The 13,352-nt window shown below is 37.3% G+C and overlaps 1 protein-coding gene across 1 annotated transcript in view; it reads right to left on the reverse strand.

Moving 5' to 3' along the window:
• NBC (sodium bicarbonate cotransporter) overlaps positions 1–13,352 on the reverse strand; it is a gene marked incomplete at its 5' end in the record, with an annotated part of 41,289 nt that overhangs the window by 2,493 nt on the left and 25,444 nt on the right. The window contains 11 exon segments of the mRNA NM_001079551.1: positions 5,095–5,247; positions 6,386–6,424; positions 6,426–6,432; positions 6,435–6,559; positions 6,985–7,053; positions 7,576–7,648; positions 8,500–8,678; positions 9,623–9,787; positions 10,639–10,752; positions 11,993–12,248; positions 13,110–13,322. Coding sequence (NP_001073019.1) covers positions 5,095–5,247; positions 6,386–6,424; positions 6,426–6,432; positions 6,435–6,559; positions 6,985–7,053; positions 7,576–7,648; positions 8,500–8,678; positions 9,623–9,787; positions 10,639–10,752; positions 11,993–12,248; positions 13,110–13,322 — 1,393 coding nt within the window.

Here is a 13,352-nt window from a genome sequence, read left to right on the forward strand (position 1 = left end):
AAATAGTTTTATTCCAAAGAGTAATTTATCACCATGCTAATTAAAAAAAATAATAATCAAGAATTCTGTGCATGCTCATATCACTCAAACTGGAGATCTACATGTATGCATGCACCCAGCTCGAGAAGTGGTCCAAGCCACTTGACAAGTTTCTAAACTTTGTGGTCATATGGGAAAAACTTTCAGGAATCAAATTTCCCACATTTTTATGTGATTAAAAGTAAACCCTTTGCTGTCAGGCTGGTATAATTAACGCAATCAAAGTTCAAAGGGTATTCTACAATTACGATTCCATGAGTGATTTTATTTGGTGACTTCAAACATGCAAATACTTCATTCCCTTTTATGAGGATTCTATCTCTTTTCTTATTATTTCATTCTTTCCTTTGAAAGCTCTGAGTCCCGGTATTCTTCATAACCATAACTCTAGAGAAATTAAAACGAGACAATGCTCCTATTAAATAGCTAAGCCTGAGTCACATCACTCTGGTAAGTGAAATCAGATGGGAGGGGGAGGGGGAGGGGGGGGGGGGTGAAAGAATATGTGCGCATTCTTTCCATGATCATGCCCTCATTCATTACAGCCATATTGAAAGAGATCTTGCCAAAGTCAGCCATTCCTTTCTCATTTCACATGTCCAAGACTATTTCTGATTCATGCAACGTTCTATTTCATCCTGCTCTGAGACATGTAGATGTTTACACATTCTCATCTAAAAATGAAATTCAAAAACTACTACATGTACTATCAATGAATTTCCTTTTGAATCTTTTGCTTTCATTGACAATTGCACCGAGACTGACGTGGCAGAGGCCAACGGCATGGCTCTTACTTTTGTTAAATATAGGGAAACTGTTGTGCGATTCCTCAAAATGATAATGTATTATTTTCATTCATCTTTTTCTTTTGTGTGAACTATAGTGCATGCCACTTATTCTTTGAAGAGAAGTATTACCACATCCTTGTTCATTCAAATCATTCTTGCATAGCAAACAAGCATCCTAATTGTGTGTAGTCCCATTCATATCAATTAATGCTGGTCTTGCTTTTACCCTCTACCCTTTTCTTTCCCATGCATTACTAGCACCATTCCATTCCAAGCAGTACCGGTTCAGTTTCTTCTAGATTTTCTGTAGGTTTAGGTGATGATGGTGGCGGCGAATAAGCTGGTTCTTCATCTTTCAGTTTCTCTTTCATTGCTGAACCATTTTTAGCCTGTTTGCATACAATAGCAAAAAAAATGCACACTTGGAATGAATTGCAGTCTCTAAACATCCCAAGTCATTTTAAATATCTAGATCAAATTCCAACAGTAGTAGCATGCATAAGAGAAGAAAGATTTGTGTATGGACAGACAATTACTGTACAGCTCATGCATGTAGTATTCTCTCTAGCTCCCTCTTGTGGTGAATGACTGACAGTTCACTTACTACTCTACTTAATAGGAAACCTCTTGATATGTGCAATATTTGTCACCCATGCATGCAATATTTTCTTTAACCCCCTCTGGTGATACAATGCTTACTACCATTCACTCTACCTAACACTATGAAACTTGGGAGCTTGATTAATATTTAGGTTTGCCACTAGAAGTAGCTTCACTGACCATTACACAGTCATATTAAGCAATCATGAAAGTAAGGATATGCTCCAGTATTCAATTAAAAAAAATAAAAATAAAGCCTTTTATTTTTAATGGTGATGTAAAGTGTTATGAGGATTGAGGTGTACTACCCTCAAACCCAAAATGAATAAATTAATTCTTAAATCTCTTTACTTGTTAAAATGTTAGAATATTTTGTGTAAATCATTATCATGCATATAAATTTAAAAAAAAAATGATAGCACATAACATCCTATATTGATGACTTGTCCAAAATTTGTTGAATTTTCTTCTACATGTTTATTATAGCCTGATCAATGCTCGCGTAAGCTGTAAAAAATCAGGTAATTTCTAACTACGGTAATCAAAAGGTTAAGAAAAGAAAAATGAATTATTTGTATTGTCATGACATAGCATTCCAATTAATCATCTATGGTATGGGAGATTAATCTTATACTTTAAAATAAATTGGATTTTACAAAAACTTCTTTCTTGTGGGTTGTTTCTTCTAACAAACAGTTTGTAAGTGGAATGGAAAAGCAGAACACTGGACAAAAAAAAAAGGTTGGGGTCATAAAAAGTTTAGTCATCCTAATTAATCCGTGCTACCTTATAATTCACATCAAATACCATTTTAGGTTGTTCCTGAGATGCCATGGCCGATGCACGCTGTAAAAGTTGAAATGTGTCCGAACGTTTTCTTCCCTGTTAATAAACAAAATTACTTTGGTTTTTACCTACAATATCAAAAATTTAAGAGCAAAGAAAGGCTCTCATCGTCAGCTAACCCTCCTGGTCTGCAAATTTTCAAAGGGAACACCTATCTTTTTCATATTTCTTTCTTTTTTGGATTTTATTTTGTGATTTCTCCTGAACATCGTGCATCGTACTCTTTTAAAAAAACATTACAAATGTCCTTTAGAATTAAATATTTTCTAATTTGGCTTCTATGTTTGTTCTCCCAATAATTAGTGAATGGTTAATAGATGTGCAAACGATGGTCAATGAGTAAGTCTTTTTAAAAGTGAATTTGAGAGATCAGTTTTTTGTGTGCAAACCTGAGGGGTTAGAGATGTGACATTGTCAGTTGAGTGCCAGAAAGACGCGAGTGCCTTTCTGATTCCCAAGTAGACCATACAAAAAGGTTGTTAGACCTTCCTCATGCTATGCATGCACAATATACATGCTTGAGACCATCATTTGTGTAAGGTCTAAATTCGTTGTTTGGGGCTCCATTTCTTTATTTATTCTTAACCCCGTAATGCCACTTTGGAAACTGCGCAGAGGTACTGAAAATACCATTTTTGGTGATGGTCTAAATTTCTGGATGTTGAAGAAATCAACCAACTATCAAAATAAATCAACACATTCATCCTCAATAAACAACCCTAGACAAAGAAGATTTCTGTATTAAAGCCATCCCTTTTCTTCATTACAAAAAAAAAAAAAAATAGCTCCAATCCATTGACTACTGGTTATCTCGTTACCATAGGCTTATCAGCATACAAAACAGCCTGGTTCATTTAATAGTCTAAGTAAACTATTTTCCAATCATGCCAATAATTCAATACTTTAATTCAATAATGTTTTTTTATCAGGACTGACCAATTCAATTTAAGAATGAATTCAAAGACCATTGTAGTTTACTGTCAGACATCATTAAAACTATACAAATACAAGGTCTTAAAGCGATATTGCCCGCTGTCTTCTTGAAAATTGAAGTAAATTCCTTATTGTCTTTTGATACTGTTTTCAGGGTTCACTAAATCTCAGGCAGGGAACATGCACTATACTGTCACCTTTTTATACTTCCACTTTATACCGCAACCCAATCTTTTTAATTTGGCGAGGAATTGAAACTGTCACGGGAGGAAAAAAATATTTATTTATTTATTTATTTATTTCTGATATTTATACAGGGTGGCACATATCACCAATTCGGTGGTCTTCCATGACGCCCTGTTTGGTAAGAATAAAACAAATAACAGCAAAAACAAAATAGATAAATACATCATTCTTTCAGTCTCAAATCTGATGACTCCATGATAATTTAAGATGGACAATTATGCGAAATGAAATTAAGCAGTGTTATCATTACACATTGATCAGTACTACTCTACAAAAGCAATGATTAATGTTTGTCTAGTTGAAACAAAGAAACAAACAAAGCAAAATTCATTAACATAATATAACATAAACATGTACGTTCTTCAAAAGTTTACTAATATCACTGCACAAACATGCACACAAACTTTCAAGACGGGTGTAATATAGAGTAGAGAGAAGTAAATACAGACTCTTGTAAAATCATTTGGAAAGAACCAGCTCTCAATGGTAGAGAAACGAAATGATACAAGGGGCACACATTACCAGATAAAATGAAGTCACATATAAAAAAAAACCTCTAAATAAAATGATGTGGTATTGGAAGCAACTTCTCCATACCTAATGTAACAAAGTAAGTGAGAAGGAATTCAATCATTGTGAAAGTCTTTTATGACAGCGCCCTCTACAGGAGAGAGCCTACACTCATTTTACAGCAGACTGGATAGGCAATACATTTTATGGCTCTATGTCTCTCTCTCTCGTAAGTCAGCTTGTGTCAAGAGATGGCCGCTTGATATACTGAGGGTTGTTGGATATCAGGCTTATGCTCAGGTAATAATTTACTCAGGGTGATGAAAATAGACTGTTATTTATATAATCATGAACAATAACCCTCAATAAACACAAGCCTCAACGAAGGACCACACAGCAGCAAATTTGACAGGGGTAACCACTGCGCATTCCTTTGAATATGTACATCATGGTCTAGTAGATAAGGTACTCTATTACCGACCATTTTGTCAGGGTTTGAATCCCTGCCATAGCACCAACATTTTTGGCAAGACATTAATCAACATTTGCCACTCTCCATCCTCATGAAGTAAACAGGTACCTGGTAGAAAGAAATTCCTTGAATGCTTGAGCACCTGAGGGTACTGTACCTCGCAAACAGCCAGGGAAATAAAATTATTTAGTGCTTTGTATTCTCAGGGGGATAAGGGTTTTATACATCCAACTGCTATTATCATTCTTATGATAGGAACTTGGCAAACATAATCATCTCCATTACCATTAGGCCTTTTAAAAAAAGATGTTGTATTGCCCTTTAGGTGCCAAAACATGGGTCGGTCGATCAGAAATCTTTTATATTTAAAAACTTTTTTTCTTCTTTTTCCTCCCTCTTTGGGCTGATATTTCTCAGTTTTGAATGCTTTTATACATATTTTTGTATTCATTTAAACATTTTTTTTTTTGAAAAACTGTAAAAATAAAAACATAAACTTTTTTAAAAAGTACCAGTAGATTTTAAGTTTTTTGGGGTCGGTCGCAAAGGGCAATACAACATTTTTTTTTGTTAATGCCTTATCATCACCATCTTCATCATCATCATCGATACAATTTCCACCACCCCATTATCATTATTATAATTTCTTTTGTTTCTCACCTGTTCACAGGCTGCTACCTCTTCCTCTTGCTTCTTCTTGCGGTCATGCTTGGCTCTCTTGGTCATCTCAGGCATGACATCATCCAGCATCATCACCTCTTGCTTGGTGAACACGTAGTCCATGAGCTTCCTCACCACTACCATACCCAACACCTGACATAGGTCAAAGGTCAAACAAAAGGTCAAAGGTGTTAGTCATAGTAATTTATTATTTTATTTGGTCATCTCAGGCATGACATCATCCAGCATCATCACCTCTTGTTTGGTGAACATGTAGTCCATTAGCTTCCTCACAACCACCATACCCAACACCTGACATAGGTCAAAGGTCAAACATGAAGTGAAAGGTAATACAGTGCTAGTCATGGTCATTCATTTATTTAGTTTTATTCATTATTTCATTTTAGGAGTCTCAATATCAATGTTCTTTAATTATCTAATTTCAGAATATCCAATGTTCCAACATTTCAAAGGTGGTCTAGGACCAAACCTACCAATTGTGTTCTCTTCTAATAATTGTCATTAGTCATTTTTATTAGTCTACTCAAACATTGGAGTTTGACGGGAATCCATCAATCGGTTCTTGAGATAACGCGATCACTAGAACGGGAAGTACAGACGGACGGACAACCCGACGGTTGGATAATGCCTCCTGCTACCTCCTTGAAGAGGAATAAAAATGTTCCCATGTCTGCTCGTATGCATCAAACCTTAGACAAAAATTCTCAATCATTATAAATGTTGAGGCTTTTCGGTCTAGTTGATAAGTCCTCAGACTATGAAGTACGAGGGGGATCCCTGTCACGCACTAGTTTTTGCAAGACATTTCATCTACATTTGCCACTCTCCAACCAGGTGAAGAAAATAGGTACCCAGTAGGACTTGGTCACTTGAAATGCTGGAATTCTGTAATAGCAGCCATGCTAAAGCCGGGTTATCAACAGGACAGTCAAGTATGACAGTCACAGGCGTTACATGAGAACCTACTACTAGTAGTATTATTATTATTATCAAATGAGTGTACAGAAATAAGTCCACTTCTCTAAAAAAGGAGTATAATCATCCATCTCACACATATTTCCCTTAAAGCCCCACTGTACTACTTGCTCCCTCTATATAAAAAACAATGCCTAAGCAGTGCCCGTTGGTCCCCCATGGTCCTCTTTTTCTTATATTAATTGAGAGCCGAGTTGATGAGATAACCACCTGTCAGTGACCATGCTGGGTGGTCTAATCCCTCCTCGCCAAACTAGTACAGACAGGCTTTAAGCTCTAAATCACCATGACTTACCATGATGGGGAAGACGATAGCAGCATCGGTTGACTTAATAACCCAGAGTACAACCAAACACATGAGCTGTATGAAGGTAAAGAGATACACCTTCTTGATGCCGACGTGACGCAGATAGATGTAGTCTGGTTGGTACTTGAGAGGCATGAAGAACAGCGATAGACGGTCCACAAACTGCAGGGGTGAATGAAGGAGATGGGAGAGGTGTAATGTTAAGGAAATTAAAGCATGGGCGCGAAAGTGTTACAATGAACAAGAAGCCGATACCACTTTCACCTTCCAAGTTATATATGCTTTTTCTCATAATGCAGATGTCTTCAGGAGTACAATATAATCCTAATATGAACCACAAGGTACGGGGTACAATTCCCTGCCACAACACTAACGTCCTTTGGCAAGACGTCAATCTACATTTGCCACACTCCACCAAGGTGAGGTAAATGGGTATTGGTAGGATTATTCCATGAAATGCACCGTGCGCCGATAATGGCTGCCAGAGGCAAGGCTAGGGTAATCATTTCCAAAGCTCTTTGGAAGCGTGTAGGGACTTTATATCATGTGTTATGTGCTATACAAGAATAAATTGTCATTATTATTACCTGAACACCTTTCAGTGATGCGATACCCATGAAGAGAAACACTCCATACAGAACAGGCATTGGTACATACTGAGAGAGGAGAGAATATAAGAAATAGATTGTAAAATGTACAGCATAATGGAGCTAAAACACCAGCGAAAAGTGTAATACTTGATAGGTCCAATGGTAATGGAATTTTGTTTTCTTATATAAACATTAATATTTGAGGACTTTTGTTGTTTAAATAAATTGATCTGTGAGCATTGTTTGCAAAAATTAAAGAAGCTGATAACATGTTTGATTTGATAACTTGTTTTTTTTTCTAACCAAACATTTATGTGAGGGTTCACTTGCCTATGAGTAATAGAACTATTTATTGGTTAATACCCGACTTTATTCTCTTCTTATCTTTTTTTGTATATTTCTGTACAATTTTTAAGCAAAAACATATTTAGCCTTTTTTTAATGTGATATTATTTGGGACTAGCAAACTATTGTAAAAGTACTATAATAACTATTGTTGGAAATTTGATAATATTATGGTAAGCCAGATTACCAACTCAAGCTGGGGGGGGGGGGGGGGGGGGGGGTGTTACATTGTAGCATACTTACAGATAAAATCTTAGTCATGAGAGTAGCCAAGCCTATCATGACGAAGACCATAACACCCGTCACTCTCTGCTCTCTGTTAAAACAAATAAAACATATGCCGGTACTGAATTAGAAGAGATGAAGATTTGGTGGCGGAAACAAGTCATTGTTAGGGTGTCTGATACATCTGTGTCTTTGGAAAGGAGCATAAATTAAATTACAAAGCAAAACATGGCTCTTACAAAATATTCTGCAGAAAACATTTCTTCAAACAATCAAAGTTTAGGTAGCATGCATTTATAAGCTTGGTTCTACTTCCGACAAAAATTAAACTTTTTTTCTTCTTCCACAATCATGCATTTTGTGTTCCAGACATGTCGTTCTAGACGTGCTAACATATTGCCCTAAGTTTTCTTTCTGTAAAATTCCTTTCTTTTTTAAAGAAACAACATCCAGTCATTTCGATGGCGTGGGTTCGATCCCACCGCTGCCACCAGTTGTAAGACTCACACGAGACAAAACCAGTCTGACATGATTGTTGACTTGAGCTGCACTGCTATATGTTACTACATCTTCAAAATGGCTGACATGCAGTCCATAGAACAATATCCAATCCAATCCAATCCAAAAGATATTTGATATACATGTAGCAACTTTTCCTTGCAGTTGCAAAGCGCTGCACATAGGCTCCACATTGTTTGGGCCACTTAAAAACAAAAGTTAGACACTTCTAAGAGATCAGTCAAGCATATGTAGGCTGGTAATAAAGTAATTTCTAGCAGAATAGATGTGACTTGAGTAATTTCTTGAACTGGTCAACAGATGAGGCCGTCAACAATAACAACCAATCACGAGATTGTACATGAAGTAAGTAACCAATAGAGAGCTTAAGGACAGTTTACACTACCTTATGTATATACCATATATTTAGTCACAACAACTGACCTGCAACCGACAATCTTGGGTCTCTCTCCCGGCGCTTTACATTCCGACTCGACCCTCAGGCTGTTGACGTGGTTTATTGAGAGAACAGTGGCAGCAACAAACCATGGCAACCCCATGATAGAACAGATACCCAACATGACGGCAACAACCAACAGGTCCAGATGGTAACCAAGTCCTTTCTGCATCGAAGCAACGGTTTAGAGAATAAAAACAGCTGTTAGATACTAGGAAAGTAACATCTAACTGTTTGGCTAAGAGAACCAGAGCCCCGTCTCATAAAGAGTTGCATTTGATCCCAATTAATTGCAAGTTTGCAGTCTCCTATCTGTTATGTACATAGTTGCGATTGATATCAATCTCAAATAAGTTGCGATTGATATTGACTCTTTATAAGACGGGCCCAGGCGTTTCCTGTATTATGCCTCAGGGAATTCAGAGATCTCAAAATGCAGAGATCATTTATCGAAAAGACTTTATTGGGAATGGTTGAAACAAAAGTGAAAGTATTTTGAGGCTTTGGAATCATTTAATTTATCAATAAAAAATTTAATAAGTCTTGCTGAAAATCATAATAAGTATAAAGCAATGCAAACATACATGTGTACTTCTATATTGGACTGCAAACACATGTCACATTAAAACAGTGTCTAAAGTTTTGAAATATTTCTAGTTGTGTTTAAAACATGCTACTAGGATATTCTTCCACTTCTTCAAAAAAAGGGTAAGAAGGCTCACAAAGTATTTTCCCTTTATCAGAACTGAACCACCTCTTTAACCAGCAATCATTAGGCCTGTCCTTATCAGCTCAAGTTTCCCAAATAACCCACCATTTTAACTATCCCGTCTTCATCAGCCTGCAGTTGCAATTAGCGGGCTATCTGGTCGGGACAATTTCCCAAGAAATCTTGGTCTCATTTCCAAAATATCCCAAATTTATTTATTATTTGGGAAATAGTGGGCTAATTTGCGCCCATCAGAGGTAGGTTGTGATGAGCGTATCGGTCTGGTGAAGAAGCAATTTCGAGCTTCGGGATAATATCCAGAGTCTGAGAATAGCGGGTATTTGGCAAACTCAAGCTGATGAAAACAGACCTAATGTTCTCTTTTAATCTTGATGACTGACCTTGAACTTGTTTTCTTTCCTGTTGACGATGACAGCAGTGATCTGTTGATCCATGAAGACGAGGATGGTTGCTAAGAGAGCCGGGATGATGGCAGCCAGCACCGTCCACCAACCGTTACCGTTGAAAGGATGGATGAACCAGCCCTTACGCAAGTCAGACGTGGGCTAGGAGAGGAGGGAATGAAATCATCCAATTTATATATCCATTAATTACCATGAGAAGAAAGTTATAGAAGGGAAAGTCCCAAGATATTAAGCAGACCACATCCCATATTTCCTTATATTTGCTCACTGTATAATTTGCAAGCCTAACTATAGTATGGATCAGGTCAAATATCAATTAAAACAAAACGCTTGGTGTCAACATATGTTTGCAATACCACAATACATTGAAACAAAAAGGACATCAAATGAAAACATAACATCACGGCTGATAGTGAGCACTAAAAAATGTCATCTAACAACATCCCCCCTTTAGAGTAAGAAAATTGGGGGAAAATTGGGAAAATTGGGGTAAAATCGGGGGGGGGGGGGGGGGGGGGGGGAATTGGGGAAGAAACAAATCGGGAAACCAATTTAAATTGTGTAATTATCAGGCCTTTACCATGGAGTTGTCCAGTGATTAATTCACTTATATCTCTACCAGTAATGATAATTCTGAGGACAATGACAAACACATCTAGTCCTACATAAGAAAGCAATGGTAACAAACAAACCATTTCAGAAACATGAAACTTTAATGAATGATTATTAACAGTTGTTTGCACATTAATAATCATATGCTGATGCATGTATTTCATCACCACCAGGGACCCGTTTCACAAAGCCTTTTTTCAATGACACACAACCAAAATCAGTGACAAATCCACTGATACCCAATCAGAAACAAAGATTTCACTAGCTTATAACAAAAACCGCAATTTGTCAGGAATCAACATAAAGATTGTGGTCTTACAGCAATATACTATTATGTGATGCCAAAGTCTCTTGAGGCTATACGTAAAGCATCAACTTACCTTGAATTCTGATGGGACAAGTAGTTTAGGCGTATCAACACCAAACAGTCTATCCACTCCAACCATGATCACTACAGCAATGAGAACAGCAAAGTCACTCACCGTCGTTCTTATCTATCAAGCCAAAGAAAACAGAGGAACAGAATACATGTGAGAAGGTTAGGGTGGCTGTACGAACGTTCATCAATATACATTATTCATACTCAACAGTCCCTTAAATTGTCAGTGAACGGAGCAGCTGGAGGGCACCGGGCCCCATCGGGCAGAGCTGAGCACCGAAATGGGTCATAACAAAAAAAAATTGCAAAAAAAAAAAAAAAAAATTGTAAAATTATTTACTTTTCCTGTATCAAAGAGAACTGTTGCTGAGCTAGCGCCATGAGCGTCCCTGGACGGTGTGTGCGCTCTATAAGTTTATACTATTATTATTTAGTAGTGTAATAAAATTTAATGCACAAATCTTTGTTAAAGAGAAGGTTGAGTTCTGGGTAGAGGTGAAAAATAATTTGTGAGCATTATCATTGTATTATGCAAGTGTAGAAGAACATCATATAAAAAAAATGGTCCCTGAAAAACATGGCTCTTCAAATACCTTATTATTCTAAATATGGCATGTAACATCATAAAAATCGGGACGGATTTTTATGCCACATGTTCATGTAGTCCCGTATACATCTTTCTGTGTAAAGTGCTTGTAACTTTACCGAGACTGGGCCAACTTTCTGATCATTTTGATGATTCCAGAACCTTGCAGTACACACCAACACGTATATGCTAGATGATCAACCTTTTCTGATCGATTCCACAACGTTTGTTTCACAATGCAATCGCATAACCAGAACTCAACTTCATCTTTAAGTGCCTTGTTACAAATTATTTTACAGACAATTGTATTTTAATAGTCAGAATGCAAATTGCATATATTACATGTTGTCAGGTAGGACACACCATGATGTTTGTCCTACCTACAATAACAACTGGTGAGCATCGCCCGGCACAGTGCCAGGTGGAGGGGCATAAACAGTAAACAAAGCATATTTAAAAAAATTAAATTAAATTGTTCAACTTTTTTTTTCTTTCTCGGCCATGTCTGCAAAAAGGGGTGCGTCTTATACACAGGTGGGTCTTATACAGGGAGATGTACGGTAGTAAGATTAAATGAATACAAGCCCAGGGCCATGCTACACAAAACTTACCATTGACGGTAACTTTGCCATCAATGGTAACTACCATGGAAACCTTGATTTTGATTGGCTGTTGAGCCCTCTTACCATGGTAGTTGATGGCAAAGTTACCATCAATGGTAAGTTTTGTGCGATGGGGCCCAGATCTCTCATTGGATGTTGATACTCACAATGGTTGGGAAGTACCCTGTGGTTTTGAATTCCTTGAGGCTATATGCGATGGTGAACGTTCCCAGCATGAGGATGAGTGACATGAAGAAGATATCAGACTGCGGGACATGCTTCCCGCACCAGTTACCCACCAGCGTACCGTTCAGGCTATCACAGTCTATTTTCGATTCCGTGTAGAAGTCTTTTTCGTCGTACTCAAACAGGCCTGTCGCCGTCTGGCACATGCATTCATACGTCGTGTTATCGTTTGCATATCTAGGGTATCGTGATTAGATTGGAAAAATAATGCACAGGGTTAGATATTTCATCCCATTTTGTTATTCATTTGCCATTTCATGCATATACAGGAATAGGGTTGAACAGTTTTGTGTTCTTGAAAATACTTCACATTAATATTGAAAAAAATAAAAGATTTTTTATCTTTTTCTTTTATCTTTGCTATGACACAAAGTCACATTTAACTGTATTTAAGACAACATGAGCATAAAAAACCCTAATATGCTTTTCACACTTGGAAAATTTTGATTAGCCCCGGACTATAGGTGGGGCTATAGGGGGTCTTAGCCCCACCTACAGTGCGGGTTAAGCCTAGCCAACTTGCTGTTCAGACACAAATTTACCAAAGTGGGCTAGCCCCACCTATAGTACGGGGTTAGTTGGCCCTGAAAAAATGCAATGGAGCATATCAGAGCTGGCCAGAGACAAAGCAAGAAACCCACTGTCCAATCAGACACAACGTATTTATAAATACGCATTTCCCAAAAAGCACTACCGGTGCGAAAGGTCATGTTAAGCTCATTGTTTACTATACTATGCAGACTTTTCACTGAAAATTGTTTTTACTACCGGTATTCTTTTCCGAGGCAACATTCATTAACAGAGTAATATTACTGAAGCGACAAAGAATTGAAAAGTTTCAAATAAGCGGCTTAACTTTAGAATACCCCACCAAAATGCACCATCAACCATTTATTACAGTCACGTCCGTTAGTACTCTTGACCAGTTTCTGAATTTGCCAATGCATCAACCAGAGTTCCTAATAAGCAATTAAACCATTTTTTTTAAATCATTAAATATATTTTGAAGTTATATTACCTAGCATGAGGTTATATTACCTTGCTACTGGATATTCTTTGTAGATCTTCATCAGTTTATGAACAGACTCATAGATAAAGATGAAGGAGATGAGACTTGAGAAGCTCTCTTCGATGAAGCGGGTGAAGTACTTCACAAAAGAACTGGCATCCGTAGCAACCAGGATTACACAAAATACCATCGTCCACAGACCGATCCAGAAACGAAACGATAGGTAGTCCAATTCTTGAGTCCTGAAAGAAAACAAAAATTAGAGGTCTTAA

Source organism: Strongylocentrotus purpuratus, unplaced genomic scaffold, assembly GCF_000002235.5.
Source record: "Strongylocentrotus purpuratus isolate Spur 01 unplaced genomic scaffold, Spur_5.0 spur5_scaffold_7, whole genome shotgun sequence".
In the NCBI taxonomy this organism is placed as follows: domain Eukaryota; kingdom Metazoa; phylum Echinodermata; class Echinoidea; order Camarodonta; family Strongylocentrotidae; genus Strongylocentrotus; species Strongylocentrotus purpuratus.